Genomic DNA, 25,470 nt, shown 5'->3' with positions numbered 1-25,470 from the left:
GAATGTGGCTTTTTTTGCCATATTCGGCCGAATATATTCGGTTACCGATTAATTGCTGCATCCCTACTAGTTTGTGAACCCTTTCTCAAACAATGACCGCTCACCTGCTAAACACATATCTGATCATCTCGACGCCGGAGCACTGACCCCATGCTTTTTGAATACGCACTGCTGATTCGCTGTTACATCGCTCTGAATACGCACTGCTGATTGGCTTTGTATGTAACCAATCAGATGGTTGTGTGGGTGGGACAATGCTGGGTGCTCACTGCTCAGACAGAGGCAGAAAGCAGAGCAGCTTGTTAAGACTTTAGGTTACAAAATCATTCGATACACCCTCGTACCGAACTGAAACCTCCATACCGAAAGGGTTCAATACAAATACACGTACCGTTACACTCCTAATATTGCCATATTGTTTTTTTGTTTTTTTTATCATCTCACTCACGATGCTTCAAATGCATGTGGAGTTGATGAAACATTACATCAGGAGGTTACCTACAGCCACAGTTGTTTAAATGCCAATAACTGTTTTTTTTGGTGTTTTTTTTTAGATCAACCACAGGGGATTATTTGCCCCTGGCAACTACAGGGGAGTCTGTGGTTAATTAAATAGATTTGTTAATTCTGGCTTTTATCATAATCAAATTCTGGTAAACATGGTATTACTGAGATTCAAGCAGCAGCTTATCGACAAAAGTTTGACGGTATTCGGCGATCCTAATAAGGATCATGCGCGGGAGACTGATGATCTCAAAGACGCGTTTCATCGATCAGCTGATGATGACAATGTTATGCTGTCCCGCTCATTAGGGTCGGATCGGTCCCGTCAAGAGGGCTTTCTGCTCCGGGCGCAGGGGGCCACTGTCATGTCCACACCGCCGGTCGATTGATGGTCCATTAACGGCCTATTAAACATGACTAAGCGAGGGAGTTGGGGATCACAATGTTGAGTCAATAGGGGTTTCCCTGCTGCTCGGCACAATCCCGGTGTTTGTTAATAGACCCCGTGAGCCTGGGCTTGCCGAGTGTTTCTCTGCTGTTTGTATTAGCTGTGATTTAATTTTTTTTCATTGGATCTAGTTGTTGATGGCATTTTTGTGGTTTCTGTAAGCTGTATTTGATTATTATAGGAGATGAAAGCTAGAGTTGGATAAAGTTTAGTACCTGTCAAACACCTAAAAAGGTGTTTGACAAAACCACTCACTCAGGCTTTTTGTACAGTCAATCAATCAATCAATGTTTATTTATATAGCCCCAAATCACAAATGTCTCAAAGGACTGTACAAATCATTACGACTACGACATCCTCGGAAGAATCCACAAAAGGACAAGGAAAACTCACATCCAGTGGGCAGGGAGAATTCACATCCAGTGGGACGCCAGTGACAATGCTGACTATGAGAAACCTTGGAGAGGACCTCAGATGTGGGCAACCCTCCCTCTCTAGGGGACCGAAAGCAATGGATGTCGAGCGGGTCTAACATGATACTGTGAAAGTTCAATCCATAGTGGCTCCAACACAGCCGCGAGAGTTCAGTTCAAAGCGGATCCAAGACAGCAGCGAGAGTCCCGTCCACAGGAAACCATCCCAAGCGGAGGCGGATCAGCAGCGTAGAGATGTCCCCAACCGATACATAGGCGAACGGTCCATCCTGGGTCCCGACGAGCGGTCCATCCTGGGTCTCGACTCTGGACAGCCAGTACTTCATCCATGGTCATTGGACCGGACCCCCTCTACAAGGGAGGGGGGGGCATAGAAGAAAAAGAAAAGAAGCGGCAGATCAACTGGTCTAAAAAGGAGGTCTATTTAAAGGCTAGAGTATACAGATGAGTTTCAAGGTGAGACTTAAATGCTTCTACTGAGGTGGCATCTCGAACTGTTACCGGGAGGGCATTCCAGAGTACTGGAGCCCAAACGGAAAACGCTCTAGAGCCCGCAGACTTTTTTTTGGGCTCTAGGAATCACTAATAAGCCGGAGTCTTTTGAACGCAGATGTCTTGCCGGGACATATGGTACAATACAATCGGCAAGATAGGATGGAGCTAGACCGTGTAGTATTTTATACGTAAGTAGTAAAACCTTAAAGTCACATCTTAAGTGCACAGGAAGCCAGTGCAGGTGAGCCAGTACAGGCGTAATATGATCAAACTTTCTTGTTCTTGTCAAAAGTCTAGCAGTCGTACAAAGGCGAAGTGTTCCCAGCTTTTTTTTAATGTTAATCCATTATCAATCAATCAATGTTTATTTATATAGCCTTAAATCACAAGTGTCTCAAAGGGCTGCACAAGTCACAACGACATCCTCGGTGCAGAGCCCACATAAGGGCAAGGACAAACTCACAACCCAGTGAACCCAATATCAGTGTCTAGCTGTTTTATGATTCTACTGCAAACATGCTACACAAAGATCCTCGATTAAGGCATTTTGCATAATTCTATGTACCGTATTTTTCGGAGTATACTTTGCACCGGCCGAAAATGTATAATAAAGAAGGAAAAAAACATACATATGTTGTACTTTTGGGGGAAATTTATTTGATAAAATCCAACACCAAGAATAGACATTTGAAAGGCAATTTAAAATAAATAAAGAATAGTGAACAACAGGCTGAATAAGTGTACGTTATATGAGGCATAAATAACCAACTGAGAAGGTGCCTGGTATGTTAACGTAACATATTATGGTAAGAGTCATTCAAATAACTATAACATATAGAACATGCTATACGTTTACCAAACAATCTGTCACTCCTAATCGATAAATCCCTTGAAATCTTCTTCCTCTATGTCGCTTCTAAACAACTCTGCCAACTCCAAAGGTATGCGCCGCTTCCTTTTGTCGTTTTCTGCTGCCCTTCTCAGTTTTTATAAGTTACCGCCAACGATGAAATGATCCATTTTAATAGCTGCGGCAGTAACATATAGCAGTTAGCATCCCATGACCCACAATGCACTCCGAATTCTTACTGGTGGACGTGTGTGTGACGATTGCTGACATTTTCTTCGTCTCTTCCGTGAATGAGATAAATAATATTATTTGATATTTTACGGTAATGTGTTAATAATTTCACACATAAGTCACACCTGAGTATAAGTCGCACCGCCGGCAAAACTATGAAAAAAACTGCGACTTGTAGTCCAAAAAATATGGTACTTTAAAAAATTCAAGAAATTTCTGCAGACCAAATAACTGGTCAAAAATCTTCTATATGACAGTGTTTTTGATGTTTTTAGGAATTTAGTACAAACATGATAGTCGAGATCCTTTGGTGGCATTTTGCCTGATTTAATGACTGTACCTATAAAATTATATACAAAGATCTTCCATATGACAGGAGAGAACTGCTGTTTTTAAGGCCTTTTCTGTTGAAAAACGCTAGTCAAATATCCTGTAAAAGACAGAAATGCTTTGCTGTTCTGAATGCATCAGTTGGCCAAAACAGAATCGCTAACAAAAAACCGCAATGGCAGACAATGCATGTAGCTGATGCTGAGAGAGTTTGCATGCTTTAAATATGTGTCACAAATAAATAAAATTAGATTAGATTAGATAGTACTTTATTTATTCCGTCAGGAGAGTTCCTACAGGAAAATAACATTTTTCAGCACAATCCCATTCAAGATCAGACAAACATTACAGGTAGACAGAACAGGATCGCTGACGGGTCTGCCGGCTTCCAGCGCCCCTTACAAAAAAGATGAGATACAGGTAAACAAGGGGTGGGGATGGGAGAAAAAAAATAGAAGATTAAAACAAAATAAAAAAAATCGGTCTTAGCCTGGGCCCAAGGGAAAAAAAACAACAACTCATAGCCATAGAACACATCCCTCTTACATGTGTGTAAGAGGGAACATCAAACATCAAAGAACACAGAGGACATTAAAGACATTAAAGCAGCAGATACAACCAGACACTTCTACATACAGCTATGAATAAAAAGTAAAAGAAACATATCCACTGTGGTGGCCTCTGCGGTGTTCCACGCCATCGTCCGCTGGGGTGGAGGGGGCATGGCCAGAGACAGGAGCAGACCCAACAAAGCAACCAAGACAGCCGACTCCACTCTCGGCCGCCAATCAACTCTCGGCCAGTGTCCAGTCCGCATGGATGAGCGAGGATACGTCCAAAGTGACTGAGGTGTCCGACACCTGCTCACCCAGCCAAGACACCGCGAAGCCTCTCCGTCCCAGCGCTCAGTGCTAGCTCCGCAGCCCTGTCCCCTCATCCACATCTCCTCCAGTCCCTCCAAACCGACTCCGGTGTGGCAGAGACCCTGCAGCTGGTCTCCATGGCCAAAAGGCTCCCGGGAGGCAGATCCAGATAAATACTAACAAATAAGTTAATGATGCAGAGTTATAAAATATCATTAGAAAATGTGAGATTGTAAAATCTCCTCAGCAAAACGTAAATGTATTGTGTTAATTGTGTTGCAAAGCGGAACGATTGTTGTAATGTTGCGACCCCACGGACTGTAAACAAGGCAGAACATGCAAGAGGGGAGGGTGCTTGAGCACCTTGTCTTCATTAACGTGTTACATTCGCACTGCGATCATCTCTCAAACTTTTTCAAAGTGAAAACATTTTTTTGTAGACTTATTGAGTCTGTGTTGCATAAGCAGACAACTCTGCTTTTACACCTCTACAACTTTTCTACTTGTAAAATAAAGAGCGGGGAGCGGGAAAGGTCAGGAAAAGTTTGCAAGCTAAATTGGGTCTTTTAACACTTTTTTTATTGTAACTTCCTGTGTGTTTCAGGTTGGCGTTGTATGTGTACGAGTATCTGCTACACGTGGGAGCACAGAAGTCCGCACAGACCTTCTTGTCTGAGGTAAGGCTTGCTACTTAAGAAATTGTTAAACAATTACCTGGAATTAAGGCTTGGCCTCGATACCAGCCGGGTCTTGCATTAAGATTCTCCAGGAACCGTTGTAATTTGTAAACATTGATTCATGTTTTCGATGCTCAGTCCGCCGACCGGAAGAAATAGCTGCCATAGAGGGGGCTTGCAGCTGTCTGCCGTTCCCTAAGTCAATAATCCTCCATAGCGGCAAATAGACTACATTTGTACATTTTAAGTAGCGTTATCACTGGAGGACTGAAGGCCCAGGCTTAAGCAAGCAGCAGCAGGCAAGCTAACCGCGAAGCTATCTTGAAACAACAGATGAAATACAGTAGGTGCTTAGTAAAGTTTCAAAAGTGTAGATCAGGCCTGGGCAATTATTTTGACTCGGGGGGCCAAATTTAGAGAAAAAAATGTGTCTGGGGGCCGGTACATCTATTTTCAGGAACACTAATACAAAACCACCCAATAATTTGCAAAACATTAACAGTGCAATACGTTTTCATAACATGGTCACTACTGCCTACTTTGTCTTGTTATATTCTTATTTTACTGTTGTATTGTTATTCCCATTGTTTTTATTCTTTTTGTAATATTTCTCTATTTTGTTTCCTTTTAAACCCCCATTATTTACTTTTTACTTTTTTTTTGTTTTGTTTTTTTAAATTGATCTCAACTCTGTACACTGCTGCTGGAATTTTAATTTTCCTGAAGGAATCAATAAAGTACTATCTATCTATCTATCCTATCTATCTATCTATCTATCTATCTATCTATCTATCCATCTATCCATCTATCCATCTATCCATCTATCCATCTATCCATCTATCCATCCATCCATCCATCCATCCATCCATCCATCCATCCATCCATCCATCCATCCATCCATCTATCCATCTATCCATCTATCCATCTATCCATCTATCCATCTATCCATCTATCCATCTATCCATCTATCCATCCATCCATCCATCCATCCATCCATCTAATGTCAGATTGAATGCTAAAAACAGATCACCGTAAAAAAATTGAATAGAATTTTAAGTATTCCATTGAAGGAAACACCCAGAAAGTAAATGACAATATTGTGGCATTTACGATATTAACTATGAAGGATAAAACACTGAATATTGACAAGATATGAACGTCACATCCCCCTTTGATCGACATATTTTACAATCAAGCAAAACGCAACAAAAATGCAATAAACACAACGAAATATGAACACGAAAGGTAAAAAAAACCCCACCTCCAATCTGATATATCGGATGTATCACTAAGCTGTAGAACTTTGTGGTAAAAATCTCTTTCCGAGTCTGTCCCTGACACCCACATTTCAGGCTCTGGAAACACTCTGTGGAAACGCTCCCCACCCACACTGCTTGGTGCCTGGTCTGAGCTGCTGTGACTTAGATGACCAAAGTAACTAATTAGATGACCATAGTAACTAATAAGATTACCATAATAACTAATTTGATGACCATAGTAACTAATTTGATGACCATAATAACTCAATCAATCAATCAATGTTTATTTATATAGCCCCAAATCACAAATGTCTCAAAGGACTGCACAAATCATTACGACTACAACATCCTCGGAAGAACCCACAAAAGGGCAAGGAAAACTCACACCCAGTGGGCAGGGAGAATTCACATCCAGTGGGACGCCAGTGGCAATGCTGACTATGAGAAACCTTGGAGAGGACCTCAGATGTGGGCAACCCCCCCCCTCTAGGGGACCGAAAGCAATGGATGTCGAGCGGGTCTAACATGATACTGTGAAAGTTCAATCCATAGTGGCTCCAACACAGCCGCGAGAGTTCAGTTCAAAGCGGATCCAAGACAGTAGCGAGAGTCCCGTCCACAGGAGACCATCTCAAGCGGAGGCGGATCAGCAGTGTAGAGATGTCCCCAATCGATACAGGCGAGCGGTCTAACCTGGGTCCCGACGAGCGGTCCATCCTGGGTCTCGACTCTGGACAGCCAGTACTTCATCCATGGTCATCGGACCGGACCCCCTCCACAAGGGAGGGGGGGACATAGGAGAAAGAAAAGAAGCGGCAGATCAACTGGTCTGAATTAGATTACCATAATAACTAATTTGATGACCATAGTAACTAAATAGATTACCACAGTAACCAATTATATGACCATAGTAACTAGTATATCATGCAGATTGCAACCATTGGAATACTTTGTGTATTTAAAGACTTACGGTCATTAGAAAACATCACTGCACATCATAATAGGAGCTGCACTTTACATCTTAAACATCGGAAAAAATTATTTGGTAATGTCCGTCGGGCCAGATTGAAAAGCTTAACGGGCCGCCGCTTGTAGCCCCCGGGCCTTAATTTGCCCAGGTCTGGTGTAGATGGAATCACGTTACAGCAGAAAGTAAGCCGTTATTAACAGGAAGTTAACAAGTCGAATTATAAGAGTTTTGGGAAACAATAACATAACTACAAATGTTGGGCTGATATGTAGCTGTTTAGCCACCACTACCAAGAGGACACACAAATGGAAAACTGATTATCCATAAATCGGTAGTGTTGATACCAAAGGTAGTATTAGTATATGGTAGATACTGAAGGGATTAGACCAATATATTTATACAGGAGGACTTTGCGGGCAAAAACCGAAGAATTTCACTGACTACGTTTACACTTAGGGGTGGGCGATATATCGATATTTCTATATTGTCTCTGTGCAATATAGAAAATGACTATATCGTGATATTCGAGTATATGTTCTCACACAGTTGCTTTTAGCTGCGGGCATTACACTACAGCAGGGGTCGGGAACCTTTTTGGCTGAGAGAGCCAAGAAGCCAAATATTTTAAAATGTATTTCTGTAAGAGCCATATAATATTTTTTTTAACACTGAACACAACTAAACGCGTGCATTTTTAAGTAAGTCCAACATTTCTAGGGTATAATAGGTCTCTTATTCTTTATATCAACATTTTTATTATGAAGCTAACTGTGGAGGGGTCGTGGCCTGCGGGCCTGCAGCGAAGCGGGGTGTTGCCAGGACTGGCCTCGAAATCATTTACAGGCGTGTAGATGGCCCACCTGGGCCTTGTTATCTAATCACATGTCGCTCTGTTATACCGTAAGCATCAGCCAGGAGGAGAGACAGGGTTGGGGGGCTGGAGCCAGAGCGCGAGCAAGAACGAAAGAGAAAAATACAATTGCTGGAAAGCAACTGAGAGACTTATTGAAAAATAAAACAATATTGTAACCCTGAAACAGGCTCTCATGTCATTGCTTGGTGGTCTGAAGAACCCCCAGGAGGAAAAGCCCCACACTTACCAATAATAGATAAATAACTTCTTACCATTAACGCAACTTATTAAACATATAAAAACAAGAGAATGTTTTATATATTGAACGTTATTTTCAACACTGTGATTACAAGTGGAATTATTCATTACTTATCGTGTTAAGCAATGTCAGCTCAGGTGTATCTGAGAGCCAGATGCAGTCATCAAAAGAGCCACGTCTGGCTCGCGAGCCATAGGTTCCCTACCCCTGCACTACAGGCTCTTCTCACTCTTTCTTGTCTCTCCTTCTCACATAGTTGTAAACAAGTGCACGTTCTTACATACGTCACATACAACGTCACATGCCCTCCCTGAGCAGAGAGGTAGCTACATGGGTAACATTAGCTGTGATGCTAACGGTGCCTTGCGAGTGGTAATACGAGAGAGAGAAGGTGTGAGTCTGGTAACAAAAAAAGGAAGAATTAATTCCCAAGAAAAACGGCACGGGGTGCATCGTCTGGCGGTGGTTTGGCTTCAAGCGGGAATATGTTGAACAATTATGCGGCAAAAGCGTTGCTACAAAAAGTAGCAGCACTGCTATTTGATTTCCTATTATGCAGCTTATTTTTATTTCACACTTATTGAAATATCTTGTTTCGTCATGCACAAAAGTGCACTTTATTTGTGTTGAACTATTGTAGTGGCGTTCTGTACAAAAAGTGCACTTTAGTGTTGTTTTGATATGTCACCTTAGTGACATCATGACCAAAGGGCACTTTTTTTGTTTTAAACTATTGTAGTTCTGTACAAAAATTACACTTTAATTTAGTGTTCTTTTGATATGTCATCTTAGTGACATCATGCACAAAAGTGCACTCATAGCTTGTTTTAAAATGTCTGACAATCTTTCACTTTCTGATTTGAAATGACATGAATGTTTGTGCCACTGCTTAATAACTGTTTATTAAATAGAGTTTTGGTAAATTGACTTAATTATGGTTTCCCTGTCTGCATGAAAGTTTAAAATGAGCATATATTAATGCAGAATGAAGAAGAATGTTTTAATGTAGACACATAGAATCATCATACTGCTGTGATTATATGCATCAAGTGTTCATTCAATGCTAAGGCAAAATATTGTGATATATATATATCGTGTATTGTGACATGGCCCAAAAATATTGAAATATTAATAAATGCCCATATTGCCCATCCTTATTTACACTGCTGGCTAAAGTGGCCCAAATCGGATTTTTTCCTAAATCAGATTTTTCCAGCTGACTGTATAAACTTGTACAGAACCCAGTGTGGCCTCGGCGCCATTTGCATGTGCAGTTCAATAAAGTCAAAACAAAGGATATTCACCAGATTCTGTAAATTAACAAGGGAGTTGTTACTATTACACAATAAAATAAAGTTGTCACCATAGATATGATTGCCACACCTCAAAAATTAGTGTTTTTTTTAATGTGAAAATAAATTAAAGTAATACAATGTATGAATGGATATGGATTAAGTTGAGGGGGTAGTGGTGGGTGTATATTGTAGCGTCCTGGAAGAGTTAGTTGTTAGGCGCGGTATAGCTCGGTTGGTAGAGTGACCGTGCCAGCAACTTGAGGGTTGCAGGTTCGATTCCCGCTTCCGCCATCCTAGTCACTGCCGTTGTGTCCTTGGGCAAGACACTTTACCCACGTGCTCCCAGTGCCACCCACACTGGTTTAAATGTAACTTAGATATTGGGTTTCACTACGTAAAGCGCTTTGAGTCACTAGAGAAATGGGCTATATAAATATAATTGACTTCACTTCACTTAGTTCTGCAAGGGGTTCTGGGTATTTGTTCTGTTGTGTTTATGTTGTGTTACGGTGCGGATGTTCTCCCGAAATGTGTTTGTCATTCTTGTTTGGTGTGGATTCACAGTGTGGCGCATATTTGTAACAGTGTTTAAGTTGTTTATACGGCCACCCTCAGTGTGACCTGTATGGCTGTTGACCAAGTGTGCCTTGCATTCACATGTGTATGTGAAAAGCCGTAGATAATATGTGATTGGGCCGGCGCGCAAAGGCGGTGCCTTTAAGGCACACCCCCAATATTGTTGTCTGGGTGGAAATCGGGAGAAATTCGGGGGAGTGGTTGCCCAGGGAGATTTTCGGGAGGGGCACTGAAATTCAGGAGTCTCCAGGGAAAATCGGGAGGGTTAGCAAGTATGACTGGGAGACGCAACTGCTCTGTACTTCCCTTCATCCGTGTACCACTCCGTTCAGCAGCATTTTAAAAGTCATAATTTTTGCTTTTTGCAACCGAAAATTTCCGATATTACATTTTAAAGCATTTATCGGCCGATAATATCGGCAGTCCGATATTATCGGACATTTCTATTTCAAACTAATGGCAGTATTTTAGCGTTATGGGCGGGTGCCTGTGGGCGGGACTTACAACAAGTTTACACGGGAGCAGTTTTATTGGACTTGGAGCTGCAGGAAAACACAGAAGAAGAAAGGAGGAAAATGTGTGTGTATATTAAGTTTAATGCAAGTTTCAAAATATGAAATTATGAAGCAAATGTAGCTTTTTACACTTATTATGAGTAGGCCTGTGTGTGTTGCTGTCAGCGGATTTATCTCCTGCTCGGACAAAAAACTTGTATTTTAAAACATAACATCGTGATCTGCTGTAGTTTTACTTTTTGATTACGTACCTAATTCGTAAAGCACTCTGGTTAATTTTGTTACTTTCAAACTTGCTTTCATATATGCCGTATATTTCAGCACTAAGAGTTTGTTGGGATAGCTTTCTGTTTTTTGTTAAATGTTGATTTTATTACTAAGCATTATGCATTAATTTATTGTTATTCTTAACTGGAAGGGACATAATTCTCTTTACAAAGCAAGTAAAATAACTTTAAAGCAATTATTCCTATTTATTAGTTATGATACAGTTTACGGAGGATTTGTTATTATTGCTTGATTTTTAAAATAAGATGTAATATGGCAGTCAAGCACTAGCTTCACTCTCTTGATTATGTTCTGTTGTTGGATGTCCTCTCAGAAACACGCCGGTGTAGAAAATCCAGATTATGTCCCACAAAGGCAGAAGTCTTCTTTGTTTTTCTGCATTGAATTATATTCAGAAACATCACAAAGTACTACTCCGATATTATTTTAAAGATGTTTTAACGTAATTGTTAATAGAAAGGTTGTCTCCAAAAGTCAAGCCTATTTTTTTATTCATTTTAAATAATCCCTTGCTCTACAATACAGCAGTTAATGATGTAAAATTCATGTGGACTATCATTTAGGATAGCTGAATGTATGTATTCCCCTATTTTGTATGTTTTGCAATTAAAGGGGAACATTATCACCAAACCTATGCAAGCGTCAATATATACCTTGATGTTGAAGAAAAAAGACCATGTATTTTTTTAACCGATTTCCGAACTCTAAATGGGTGAATTTTGGCAAATTAAACGCCTTTCTGTTTATCGGTCTTTTAGCGATGACGTCAGAACGTGACGTCACCGAGGTAACACACCCGCCGTTTTCATTTTCACATTACAAACACCGGGTCTCAGCCCTGTTATTTTCCGTTTTTATCGACTATTTTTTGGAACCTTGGAGACATCATGCCTCGTCGGTGCGTTGTCGGAGGGTGTAACAACACTAACAGGGAGGGATTCAAGTTGCACCACTGGCAAGAAATCTGCCGCCAGACCCCCATTGAATGTACCAGAGTGTCTTCACATTTGACCGGCGATGCTAAGGCAGACATGGCACAGAGATGTATGGATAACCTGCAGATGCATTTGCAACGATTAAGTCAACGAAATCACAATGGTGAGTTTTGTTGATATTGTTGACTTATGTGCTAATCAGACATATTTGGTCACGGCATGACTGCCAGCTAATCAATGCTAACATGCTACGCTAATCGATGCTAACATGCTATTTATGCTAGCTGTATGTACATTTGAAACTAGATACCCACATTTAATGCGAAACAAACCCTTACCAATCGACAGATTTAAGTTGCTCCAGTGTCACAAGATGCAAAAGTCCTGATCGTTTGGTCCGCACATTTTACCGGCGATGCCAATAAGGCAGCCATGCTATGGGCCACTTCATTAGGTACACCCATGCTATGGCCGAATAGCGTCAATAGCTATTCGCTCAATAGCTTCAGTTTCTTCTTCAATTTCGTTTTCGCTATCTGCCTCCACACTCCGACCATCTGTTTCAATACATGCGTAATCTGTTGAATCGCTTAAGGTGCTGAAATCCGAGTCTGAATCCGAGCTAATGTCGCTATATCTTGCTGTGCTATTCGCCATTGTTTGTTTGTATTGGCAGCACTGTATGACGTCACAGGGAAATGGATAGTGGTTTCGAAGATAGCGAAAATAAGGCACTTTAAAGCTTTATTTAGGGATATTCCGGGACCGGTAAAATTTAGAAAAAAACTTAAAAAAAATACAACAAGCCACTGGGAACTGATTTTTATTGTTTTTAACCTTTTTGAAATTGTGATAATGTTCCCCTTTAAGGCAAGAAATGAATCACGGTAGTTCCCGCACATTGTTTATTGATTGATAAAAGTCTTAAACAATACAATAGGACACACAATTAGACATGATTTCAACTATTTAGGTATAAACAGAAAGAAAATGATAGATAAGATGTAAGGCTTTACTTCCAAACACTGATAAAAGCTCCGTGCATGAAGTTGTCTCCACAGCCTGGAAATGAGGCTCTCTCTTTCTCGAGGGAACACGAAGAAGAATTTGTTTTACATTTATGGACGTAAAATAGTTTTTGTAAATTTTGTTGACCACTGACCGAAGAAATGATAAACTAACTAAAAAAAAAAAAAAAATCCGCCAGAGGTCTCTCAACATTAGGATGGTGGAAGTCTCGTATTTAAACACAAATTTAGGTTCCTCGATGTCACGCCAAGCTTTACATGTCTGCTGTTAAATATTTGAAATTAATAAATACAGCTATACTTACATTATAAAGTTGCTCGTTTCTCTCCGCGTAGAAATGTAACAAAGTATTGTTCCATTCGGAGTTTCCCCAAATATCAAGGCTATATCGAGACATCCATCCATCCATCCATCTTCTTCCGCTTATCCGAGGTCGGGTCGCGGGGGCAACAGCCTAAGCAGGGAAACGCAGACTTCCCTCTCCCCAGCCACTTCGTCTAGCTCTTCCCGGGGGATCCCGAGGCGTTCCCAGGCCAGCCGGGAGACATAGTCTTCCCAACGTGTCCTGGGTCTTCCCCGTGGCCTCCTACCGGTTGGACGTGCCCTAAACACCTCCCTAGGGAGGCGTTTGGGTGGCATCCTGACCAGATGCCCGAACCACCTCATCTGGCTCCTCTCGATGTGAAGGAGCAGCTGCTTTACTTTGAGTTCCTCCCGGATGGCAGAGCTTCTCTCCCTATCTCTAAGGGAGAGCCCCGCCACACGGCGGAGGAAACTCATTTCGGCCGCTTGTACCCGTGATCTTATCCTTTCGGTCATGACCCAAAGCTCATGACCATAGGTGAGGATGGGAACGTAGATCGACCGGTAAATTGAGAGCTTTGCCTTCCGGCTCAGCTCCTTCTTCACCACAACGGATCGATACAACGTCCGCATTACTGAAGACGCCGCACCGATCCGCCTGTCGATCTCACGATCCACTCTTCCCCCACTCGTGAACAAGACTCCTAGGTACTTGAACTCCTCCACTTGGGGCAGGGTCTCCTCCCCAACCCGGAGATGGCATTCCACCCTTTTCCGGGCGAGAACCATGGACTCGGACTTGGAGGTGCTGATTCTCATTCCGGTCGCTTCACACTCGGCTGCAAACCGATCCAGTGAGAGCTGAAGATCCCGGTCAGATGAAGCCATCAGGACCACATCATCTGCAAAAAGCAGAGACCTAATCCTGCGGTCACCAAACCGGAACCCCTCAACGCCTTGACTGCGCCTAGAAATTCTGTCCATAAAAGTTATGAACAGAATCGGTGACAAAGGACAGCCTTGGCAGAGTCCAACCCTCACTGGAAATGTGTTCGACTTACTGCCGGCAATGCGGACCAAGCTCTGGCACTGATCATACAGGGAGCGGACCGCCACAATAAGACAGTCCGATACCCCATACTCTCTGAGCACTCCCCACAGGACTTGCCGAGGGACACGGTCGAATGCCTTCTCCAAGTCCACAAAGCACATGTAAACTGGTTGGGCAAACTCCCATGCATCCTCAAGAACCCTGCGGAGAGTATAGAGCTGGTCCACAGTTCCACGACCAGGACGAAAACCACACTGTTCCTCCTGAATCCGAGGTTCGAGACAAACATGTAGAATTACAAAATCCACACATTATTTCTGTACCGCTTATTCTACATCCTCAAAGTGTGGCTTGGTTAACACAAAGATATCAAATAACTTTTAAAATTTGTTTTAGAGCACCTCAGTCCTCCTTCTTTTTTGGTTTATTGGTGGTTGACAAGCAACCTTGTGGTGTGCATTACGGCCACCTTCTGGTATGGAGTGTGGACCGAGATGGAACCCTACATTCATGTAATTTCAAAACAGAAAGTTCATGATTCTCAGAGTAATTTTAAAACAAGCTATTAGTGCGCTTTTGTCCATGATGTCACTAAGATGACATCAAAACAACACTAAATTAAAGTGCACTTTTTGTACGGAACGCCACTACAATAGTTAAAAACAGATAAAGTGCATGATTTCACACAAGATTTTTCAAAAACTGTCATAAAAATGAGCTGCATAATAGGAAATCAAATAGTGTATGTCCTTCGCTATGTGGTAGGTTACTGCGGACATTATCTCCTACTGTTGTTGACTTTTTTTTTTTTTCCATACGGTGTTGATCTGGAAATGGTTGCTTGGGCATTTTGTGGGTGTGGCCCCAGCCGACATGTTGACATGCAGAGTTTCAAGCACTCTTCATTCTCTAGCGGGTGACTTTTCAAATGATGCTACACATTAGCAGTAATGCTACTTTTTGTAGCAACGCTTCTGCCGCATAATTGTTCAACATCTTCCCGCTTGAAGCCAAAACACCGCCCGCCGATAGACCATGTGCTGTTTTTCCTGGGAATTAATTCTTCCTTCATTTGTTACCAGATTCGCACCTTCTCTCTCTCGTATTACCACCCACACCACAGATAACGTTACCATACCACTACCTCTCTGCTACGCGAGAGCGTATGACGTTGCACGTATGTAAGAAGGTGCGCTTGTTTTTTGTCTCTGTGAGAAGTAGAGACAAAGAGTGGGAAACGCATGTCGTGTAATGCCCACGGCTAAAAGCAACTGCGTGAGAATGTATACTCGAATATCACGATATAGTCATTTTCTGTATCGCACAGAGACAAACCTGTGATATATCGAGTATCTTCGATATATCACCCAGCCCTACTTTGTACCCTATGTTCGGTCCTCCTTTCTTCTTCTATGGTGTTTTAACTGCAACTCCTAGTCCAGTAAAACTGCTTCCAGGTAAATTTCTTGTAAGAACCTGCCCAGATGCACCCGCACCTCATGCTAAAACACTGCCATTATTTTGAAGCGGTAAAAAAAAGAAGCAAAATGGAAAAACAGAAACTAAACCGTTAAAAAGAGAAGAGATTGTGGGGGAAAAAATTATCTTAAAAACCTTTGAAACACACGAAGACAATAAAACGTGTCCAAAAATATGAATATTGGCATCAAACATGTCATTATTTTATAAAATATCCACCAAAAGTATTGTATTTGTTCAATGTTTATTGTTTATTATTTATTGCCAAAACTTGTTTTGGTGTTTTCTACAATGTCAATTTTTTTTTTTTTTTTGATACCAAGTGTTCCTGGCACGGTTTTTGGCTTCATAGAATCTGATGAGAAAAGGTCAGATTTTAAACACTTTGGAGCTTTTCAACTGAAAAAAATCCGATCTCTATCACTTGAGGGCAAAAAAAGTCTGGTTTTTAGTGTGCAATGTAAACAGGGCCAATGCGTTTTAGGTTTTTTGCCTATATTTATTATTGTGAACTTTTGGCTTTAATTTGCACAAACAAATGTATGTAATAAAAGAAAATAATTAACCAGTTTAAATATATGTTCAACTGTCAATAGCACTCACCAATATCACCATAAATATATATATATATATATTTTTTTTTTACAAAAAATAAATACATTTATTACATGCAGGGTTTTCCCCAGATTGCAAACATACCTGTGGCGGTGGGGGCGTGGCATGGTCAATATGACACCATCATATAATTTGCATAACCTGTGATGACCCATCCATCCATCCATTTTCTACCGCTTATTCCCTTTCGGGGTCGCGGGGGGCGCTGGCGCCTATCTCAGCTACAATCGGGCGGAAGGCAGGGTACACCCTGGACAAGTCGTCACCTCATCGCAGGGCCAACACAGATAGACAGACAACATTCACACACTAGGGCCAATTTAGTGTTGCCAATCAACCTATCCCCAGGTGTATGTTTTTGGAGGTTGGGAGGAAGCCGGAGTACCCGGAGGGAACCCACGCATTCACGGGGAGAACATGCAAACTCCACACAGAAAGATCCCGAGCCTGGATTTGAACCCAGGACTGAAGGAACTTCGAATTGTGAGGCAGACGCACTAACCCCTCTTCCACCGTGAAGCCCATATATATTTTCTTTAAAAAGGTTAAAAAATAACATATTTTTGCCCCATTTCCTTTTAACCTATTTTTCAATTGTTGCTGCTACAATGTACTTTGTTGAGAATCTTTCAAGTTTTCAGAGACTTGTCCAAACATTTTAGTGACTTTTTCGTTATTGAAAACGACTATCAAAAAATAGCATCTCTTTTCAATCAATCAATCAATCAATCAATCAATGTTTATTTATATAGCCCCAAATCACAAATGTCTCAAAGGACTGCACAAATTATTACGACTACAACATCCTCGGAAGAACCCACAAAAGGGCAAGGAAAACTCACACCCAGTGGGCAGGGAGAATTCACATCCAGTGGGACGCCAGTGACAATGCTGACTATGAGAAACCTTGGAGAGGACCTCAGATGTGGGCAACCGCCCCCCTCTAGGGGACCGAAAGTAATGGATGTCGAGCGGGTCTAACATGATGCTGCGAAAGTTCAATCCATAGTGGCTCCAACACAGCCGCGAGAGTTCAGTTCAAAGCGGATCCAAGACAGCAGCGAGAGTCCCGTCCACAGGAGACCATCTCAAGCAGTGTAGAGATGTCCCCAATCGATACACAGGCGAGCGGTCCATCCTGGGTCCCGACGAGCGGTCCATCCTGGGTCTCGACTCTGGACAACCAGTACTTCATCCATGGTCATCGGACCGGACCCCCTCCACATGGGAGGGGGGGACATAGGAGAAAGAAAAGAAGCGGCAGATCAACTGGTCTAAAAAGGAGGTCTATTTAAAGGCTAGAGTATACAGATGAGTTTTAAGGTGAGACTTAAATGCTTCTACTGAGGTAGCATCTCGAACTGTTACCGGGAGGGCATTCCAGAGTACTGGAGCCCGAACGGAAAAAGCTCTATAGCCCGCAGACTTTTTTTGGGCTCTAGGAATCACTAATAAACCGGAATCTTTTGAACGCAGATTTCTTGCCGGGACATATGGTACAATACAATCGGCAAGATAGGATGGAGCTAGACCGTGTAGTATTTTATACGTAAGTAGTAAAACCTTAAAGTCACAGGAAGCCAGTGCAGGTGAGCCAGTACAGGCGTAATGTGATCAAACTTTCTTGTTCTTGTCAAAAGTCTAGCAGCCGCATTTTGTACCAACTGTAATCTTTTAATGCTAGACATGGGGAGACCCGAAAATAATACGTTACAATAATCGAGACAAGACGTAACAAACGCATGGATAATGATCTCGGCGTCTTTAGTGGACAAAATGGAGCGAATTTTAGCGATATTACGGAGATGAAAGAAGGCCGTATTAGTAACGCTTTTAATGTGTGACTCAAAGGAGAGAGTTGGGTCAAAGATAATACCCAGATTTTTTACCGAGTCACCTTGTTTTATTATTTGGTTGTCAAATGTTAAAGTTGTATTATTAAATAGAGGTCGGTGTTATTAGAGACTGTACCCGTTTTTAGGGAGACTTTTGCTGTTTGATGTCCCAGACAGACGGCGAGAGCTGCAGCGACGTCACACCTGCTTCACGCTGCTGCTCGAGCTGCATTTTCTCTCCTTGAAAAAGCACCAATATTTGCACATTGCACATTTTGTAGATTGCTTCGCTCGGATATAATAAAGTACATCTCGTAGTACATAGTGCAGCTTGAGCTTACATCTTAAATTCTTGCCCGTAATAGTGCATCCAATCAAACACGGATCTAAATCTAAAAGCTGAAGATCCCTATACCCGAAGAGGTCTCTTGTAGTCCTAACCAATATTACTGTTGTTGTCCATGAGAACCAGGTCTTGCGTACATTTTTAATGACCAAATCCTATAAAGTTACGCGGCCGTCCTGGTTTCCCGTACGCAGTGACATGCCACCATTTGACGCCAGAAAACCCGATGCGGCAACAGCAATGCCTGAGTAACTTTGCTGAGAGTCAGGTTGATTGGAGTGGAAAAAGAGCCAGAAAAGTAAACCAAGCGGTTAGGTTAGGTTAGGTATGAGTTTATAAACTAATGATTTATATGGTACCAGCTTTTGGCATCCTTATAAGGTACTAACTACCAACAGTGTCTCTTAATGTCGTTGTGCCCTTTGAGACACTCGTGATTTAGGGCTATATAAATAAACATGGATTTTAATTTCCCTTCGGGGATTAATAAAGTATTTCTGATTCTGTTTAATTGATATAACCACATTGTTGGGCTGCGAGTGCCCCCTAGAGCGCCACCAAAAATATGTTTTTTTCTCAGCCGCAGCGGCAATCGGTTGTAGTACACTTTTCCACCACTTGTGGCAGTAATGACAGCCATAAAAGTTTTATAAGGGCAAAAATTATGAATAGAGCAGCAAAGCTAAATTTTCATTTGCACTCAAATTTAATGGACCTGTTTATTTAAGAAACATAATTATTATTAATTTAGTTCAAATGTATTTATTAGAGCGCCGCGTAATTGTATGTAAATGTATTTTTCATCAGTTTTACCAAGTCCCTTCTTTTGCAGCATATTTGATTATTTATTTTGTAATCAGCCTGACTCAAGCCTTGATATTAATCTTTGTAATTGACACATGGCAAGGTTTATCCTGTTAAAGTGTAAGTAGGTTAGATGTTTTTATTATCGATTATTTTAGTAATCGAGTAGTCTACTGATTAGTTAGTTTGATTCATTGAGTAATTGGATAAAACACACTTATAGCCTCAATGCGCATTTTGGGAAAAATAGTTTGAGTTTGAGTTTGAGTTTATTTTGAACATGCAAGCATACAACATGATACATCACAATTTCCAGTTTCTCTTTTCAACATGTTCGAAAAGGAGTAGGAAGAAGCAGAGCTTATTTAAACCTACCCCTTTTCTTTACGTAACAGTTGCTAAAACTTTTGTTCACTTCCTGTTCTCAATGTATTCACAATGTATACTCCATAAGTAATAAGTAATCACAATACAAATAAATAAATAATTGGTGATGTAAGTTTTATTCCATACGATGAGATAAGTCAGATTATTTTGAGAATGAATGGGTGAGTAAAATCAGAATGTCTATCATGGTTCTTCATTTTTGTACTTTGTAAACACTTCCAGTTTGAAGAGTTTCTTGAAGTGGATCATATTAGTACATTGTTTGATTGCTTTGCTTAATCCATTCCATAATTTAATTCCACATACTGATATACTGAAGGTCTTAAGTGTTGTACTTGCATACAAATGTTTTAAATTACATTTTTCTCTAAGATTATATTTCTCTTCTTTTGTTGAGAAGAATTGTTGTATATTCTTGGGAAGCAGATTATAGTTTGCTTTGTGTATAATCTTAGCTGTTTGCAATTCCACTATGTCGTGGAATTTCAGTATCTTTGATTCAATAAATAAAGGGTTTGTATGTTCTCTATACCCAACATTATGTATTATTCTAACTGATCTTTTTTGTAACACTGTTAGTGAATGAAGTGTTCTTTTGTAATTATTTCCCCATAGTTGAAATAAACACCACATTTTTTTCTTAATAAATGCACTTTATCAATATTTAAATTGCACTTTTAATGTGTGTGCAATTCTGCATTTATAAACATAAATGTATTTTTTTGATAAACTCATTGCACCCACACACAACAAAGTTCCAAATTGTATACATTTTGATTATTAAATGATTAATTTCAGCAACAAAATGTAAATTAAAGTTTTTTTCTAATCAAATTAATCGTTGCAGCCCAATAATTATTGAATATGACCTAAATAAAGAGGTTATTAATTCAGTGTTAATATTTGAGTGGGCTCCGAGCCCCTCTGTAGTGGAAAAGTCGGGGCCCGAGGTCAAAAAGGTTAAGAACCCCCGAACTAAAGGGTTCAAAAAGAAAAAAAAGATGATCCTTTTTAGGTCACATGATGAATTTGGTAAGGGTGCCTTGATATTGGGGTGATATGAGGAATTATGACTTTAATTGGCAACACTAATTTGGCCCTAGTGTGTGAAATGTCATGATCTGTGGTCCGGATCATGTTTTTGTTATGTTCTGTTAGTTTTGGACTCCCTTAACTTGTTAGTTACCATGGTTACTTATTATTTCCACCTGCCTCTGGGGCGGTATAGCTCGGTTGGTAGAGTGGCCGTGCCAGCAACTTGAGGGTTGCAGGTTCGATCCCCCCTCCGCCATCCTAGTCACTGCCGTTGTGTCCTTGGGCAAGACACTTTACCCACCTGCTCCCAGTGGCCCCCACACTGGTTTAAATGTAACTTAGATATTGGGTTTCACGATGTAAAGCGCCGTGAGTCACTCGAGAAAAAGCGCTATATAAATATAATTCACTTCACAATTCACTGCACTCTGATTAGTGTTCGGCACGTTCACCTGCTGCCGAGTACTAATCAGAGAGCTATTTATTCACGTTACTCGCCACACTCGGTCTGGCGTCATTGTTCGCTTCATGCCTGGTCCACGTAAGATTTGTTCGTTCATGTCACAGTCAACTTAAGTTTTCCTTGTCCATAGGACAAGGAAACTAACAACTAAGTGTTAGTTTAGCTCCAAGTGCGATGTATGCAGAGGTGGGTAGTAACACGCTACATTTACTCCGTTACATCTACTTGAGTAACTTTTGGGATAAATTGTACTTCTAAGAGTAGTTTTTATGCAACATACTTTTACTTTTACTTGAGTGTATTTATAAAGAAGAAACGCTACTTTTACTCCGCTCCATTTATCTACAATCAGCTCGTTATTCGCTACTTTTTTTTTATCGATCTGTTAATGCACGTTTTGTTTGTTTTGATTTTGTCAGACACGCATTCAAAGCAGGATCTACGCATGCCTGCGTTTCACCAATCAAATGCAGTCACTGGTGACGTTGGACCAATCAAACAAAACCAGGCGGTCACGTGACCGTCACACGTCGAATCCGACCTAAAAAAGTTGAAAAACTTATTGGGGTGTTACTATTTAGTGGTCAATTGTGCAGAATATGTACTGTACTGTGCAATCTACTAATAAAACTTTCAATCAATCATTCAAAAGTGTAAAAGAAAAAAGACACTTTTTATTTCAACCGTACTTCCCGTCACAAGCCTAAAGACTGATCGCACAGTTCCTGTCTTCACAATAAAAGCGCTGCTCCATCGCGCCTGCGCTAACAAAATAAGAGTCTCCGAAAGCCAGCGCAAACAAGCTAGCAAGCTACGGAGTTTGCCGCCAATGTATTTCTTGTAAAGTGTATAAAAACGAATATGGAAGTTGGACAAATAAGATGCCAAAAACCAACGACTTTCATGTGGTATTAGACAGAAAAGAAGAACTTTTTTTCTCCTCCATTTGAAAATGTGGACGTTATCAGCACTATACTGTCTGATTCCAATCAATGCAAGTCATCAGAATCAGGTAATACACCAACTTATATTCTTGTCTTCATGAAAGATAGGAATCTATATGTTAAACATGCATGTATATTCATTAAAACACCTTTAACATTTCAACAAAAACGGCAAAATAAAAAACTATAAATTATATACTGTATATATATATATGTGTATATATATATATATATATATATATATATATATGTGATATGTATGTGTATGTATATATGAGGTAGATCACCTCGACTTGGTCATTTATTAAGTAATTGATTAACGTTGAAAAACTTATTGGGGTGTTACCATTTAGTGGTCAATTGTAGGGAATATGTACTGTACTGTGCAATCTACTAATACAAGTTTCAATCAATCAATCAATCAATCAATGCCTACTGAGCCTATGGTGCTGTTAAGTTATTGTGGCTCAATTTGCCTTAATTGTTTTATTTTTATGTATTATTATTTAATATATATCATTGTTTTAGTTGCTTAAGAGATATTCCTGGCTATGAATTTTCTCGTTGCTATTTTTATGTTTTTGTGCATTATCTGTTGCCGTAATTATTAAACGAACTGGTTACTCATCAGTTACTCAGTACTTGAGTAGTTTTTTCACAACATACTTTTTACTTTTACTCAAGTAAATATTTGGATGACTACTCCTTACTTTTACTTGAGTAATAAATCTTTAAAGTAACAGTACTCTTACTTGAGTACAATTTCTGGCTACTCTTCCCACCTCTGGATGTATGTCGTGCCTTCGCTTTGTGTTCCGTTTTGTTGTACTACTTTGATTTTGGAGAATTAAATCATATTCTTACCTGCACACTTTGTCCGGAATGGTCCGTCTGCATTTTGGGAGAACGAACCCTGCAGTAAGCTGCGAAAACCACATGACATGAATGTGAGTGTGAATGTTGTCTGTCTATCCGTCTTGGCCCTGCGACCAGGTAGCGACTTGTCCAGGGTGTACGCTGCCTTCCGCCCATGTGCAGCTACGATAGGGACAAGCGGTAGAAAAAGGGATGAATGGATGGACTTAAAAAATAGGTACATTTCGGGGAAAAAAATATTCCAATGTAGGTGCAAGGTTTCGGGTAAACAATTTAAGTGATCCTCCAGTTGTGAACTTCCCCTAAGCTGAGTGTAAACAAAGATGTCTTTTAAAATATATCAGGGCCCTAAGGTGAAGTTATTTCTGCTTCTTTTCATAGATCCGATGGGAGAAGAACATCACGTTAGGGGAGCCACCTGGATTTCTCCATTCGTGGTGGTGGTGAGTATCACAGCAGTTTCCCCACATATATTGTTTTTTTTCCATTAAATACTGACAACGGACAAGCCACCCACACTCTAACACTTTAGCGCCACCCTAGTGGCTGCCTGGAGCTTTTTTGAAAAAGTATGAAAATTGAAAAAGATGAGGGGAAAATTTTTTGGGGGTTTGTTTTGATATTGTTTCTGTAGGAGGACAAACACAACACAAACATTCTCAATTGTTATAAATCCCACTGTTTATGATAAACATGATTATCTGATGAGAGTATTTGGTAAACATCGTTTCGTCCGACTTATTTCGGCGGTTTTTGAGCTCATAGTAGTGTGTTTACAAGTACAACTTTCTCTGATACTGCCACAGAAAGACGTGTTTTATGTCACTCCTTCTTTGTCTTATTTTGTCCACCAAACTTTTTTTACTGTGTGTGAATGCACATACAGTAAGTGAGCTTTGTTGATGTAATTGACTTGGTGGAGTGCTAATCAGGCATGTTCAAATCCCACCTAGTACAAACCTCTTCACGTCCGTTGTGTCCAGAGCAAGACACTTCACCCTTGCTCCTGATGGGTGCTGGTTGGCGCCTTGCATGGCAGCTCCCTCCATCAGTGTGTGAATGTGTGTGTGAATGGGTAAATGTGGAAGTAGTGTCAAAGCGCTTTGAGTACCTTGAAGGTAGAAAAGCGCTATACAAGTACAACCCATTTATCATTTATTTATATTTGGTCAGTGCATGCTTGCAGGCTAATCGATTCTAACATGCTATTTAGGCTAGCTGTATGTACATATTGCATCATTATGCCTCGTTTGTTGGTATATTTGAGCTCATTTATTGCCTTTACTCGTATCTATCAAATCTAGAGACTCCAAACATCCCAGAACAAGCCAGTCTGGTTACTTTTAGACCTCCGCCCCAGATCACACCTCACTCCAACCCACTTCTCCAAAGTGGGCTGGCTCAGGGTGCAGGACAGAGTAAAACAACTTGCACTGAGCCTAGTCTATAAAATCCGCTACACCTCCCTGATACCGAAGTACATGTCAAACTACTTCTTTAACCACAGCAAACTATGAATTGATTAACGTGCACCCCCCGACTTAAACAAGTTGAAAAACTTATTCGGGTGTTACAATTTAATGGTCAATTTAACGGTACTGTACTTTGCAATCTACTAATACAAGTTTCAATCAATCAATCAAAATGTTACCCTGCTTGGAAAGATTGTAATAAATCCATTAGAAGAAGACAGCCTGGCTTTTTCTCGGACACACATCTATACCTTTGGCCATTAAAAGACAGTCATTTCCTGGAGTTATGTCACCCACTGAAAAGCCTGAATTTTACTAATGTTTTCCAATGTTGGAAAAATGTGTAGAATAAATATTAAAATAGAATATTTTTGTTAATGAAAATTTGTGTCAGCCTGCGACAGTCATTTTGATAGTAGGCTAATATAAATGAATAAATGATAAATGGGTTGTACTTGTATAGCGCTTTTCTACCTTCAAGGTACTCAAAGCGCTTTGACACTACTTCCACATTTACCCATTCACACACACATTCACACACTGATGGAGGGAGCTGCCATGCAAGGCGCTAACCAGCACCCATCAGGAGCAAGGGTGAAGTGTCTTGCTCAGGACACAACGGACGTGACGAGGTTGGTACTAGGTGGGATTTGAACCAGGGACCCTCGGGTTGCGCACGGCCACTCTCCCACTGCGCCACGTCGTCCCTAATATAGACACTTATAATGCGTTGCCTCCATTATAACACTTATATAAGACCTAACTTTTTGCGGCTCCAGATACAGATTTTTTTTTTGTATTTATGGTCCAATATGGCTCTTTCAACATGTTGGGTTGCGGACCCCTGCTCTACACGGTGCCCGTTTCAAAACAAGGGGCCAACTCCATCGTCATGATGTCCAGTTGAGCCTGTTGGAATAAAACGACTGCTGTTCCGTTGTGATATTTGATTTTAAGTTGATGCCATTGGTGAGTGTGGGGGATGGGGGTGGGGGCACAGAGTCTCAGCCTTATGGGTGACCAGACTCACTGAGGGCGTGACCCATCCT

General features: G+C 40.8%; 1 protein-coding gene across 4 annotated transcripts in view; it reads left to right on the top strand.

The window, feature by feature from the left end:
• zgc:110158 (uncharacterized protein LOC553590 homolog) overlaps nt 1–25,470 on the top strand; it is a 161,739-nt gene that overhangs the window by 30,093 nt on the left and 106,176 nt on the right. For all 4 annotated transcript variants that reach the window (XM_061896158.1, XM_061896157.1, XM_061896156.1 and 1 more), the window contains exons 2-3: nt 4,760–4,832; nt 23,331–23,392. In XM_061896158.1, the coding sequence (XP_061752142.1) occupies nt 4,760–4,832; nt 23,331–23,392 (135 nt within the window). The remainder of the gene's footprint in view (nt 1–4,759; nt 4,833–23,330; nt 23,393–25,470) is intronic.

Source organism: Nerophis ophidion, linkage group LG03, assembly GCF_033978795.1.
Source record: "Nerophis ophidion isolate RoL-2023_Sa linkage group LG03, RoL_Noph_v1.0, whole genome shotgun sequence".
In the NCBI taxonomy this organism is placed as follows: domain Eukaryota; kingdom Metazoa; phylum Chordata; class Actinopteri; order Syngnathiformes; family Syngnathidae; genus Nerophis; species Nerophis ophidion.
Note: the sequence above shows the minus strand (reverse complement) of the source record. Positions and strands in the feature narration are given on the sequence as shown.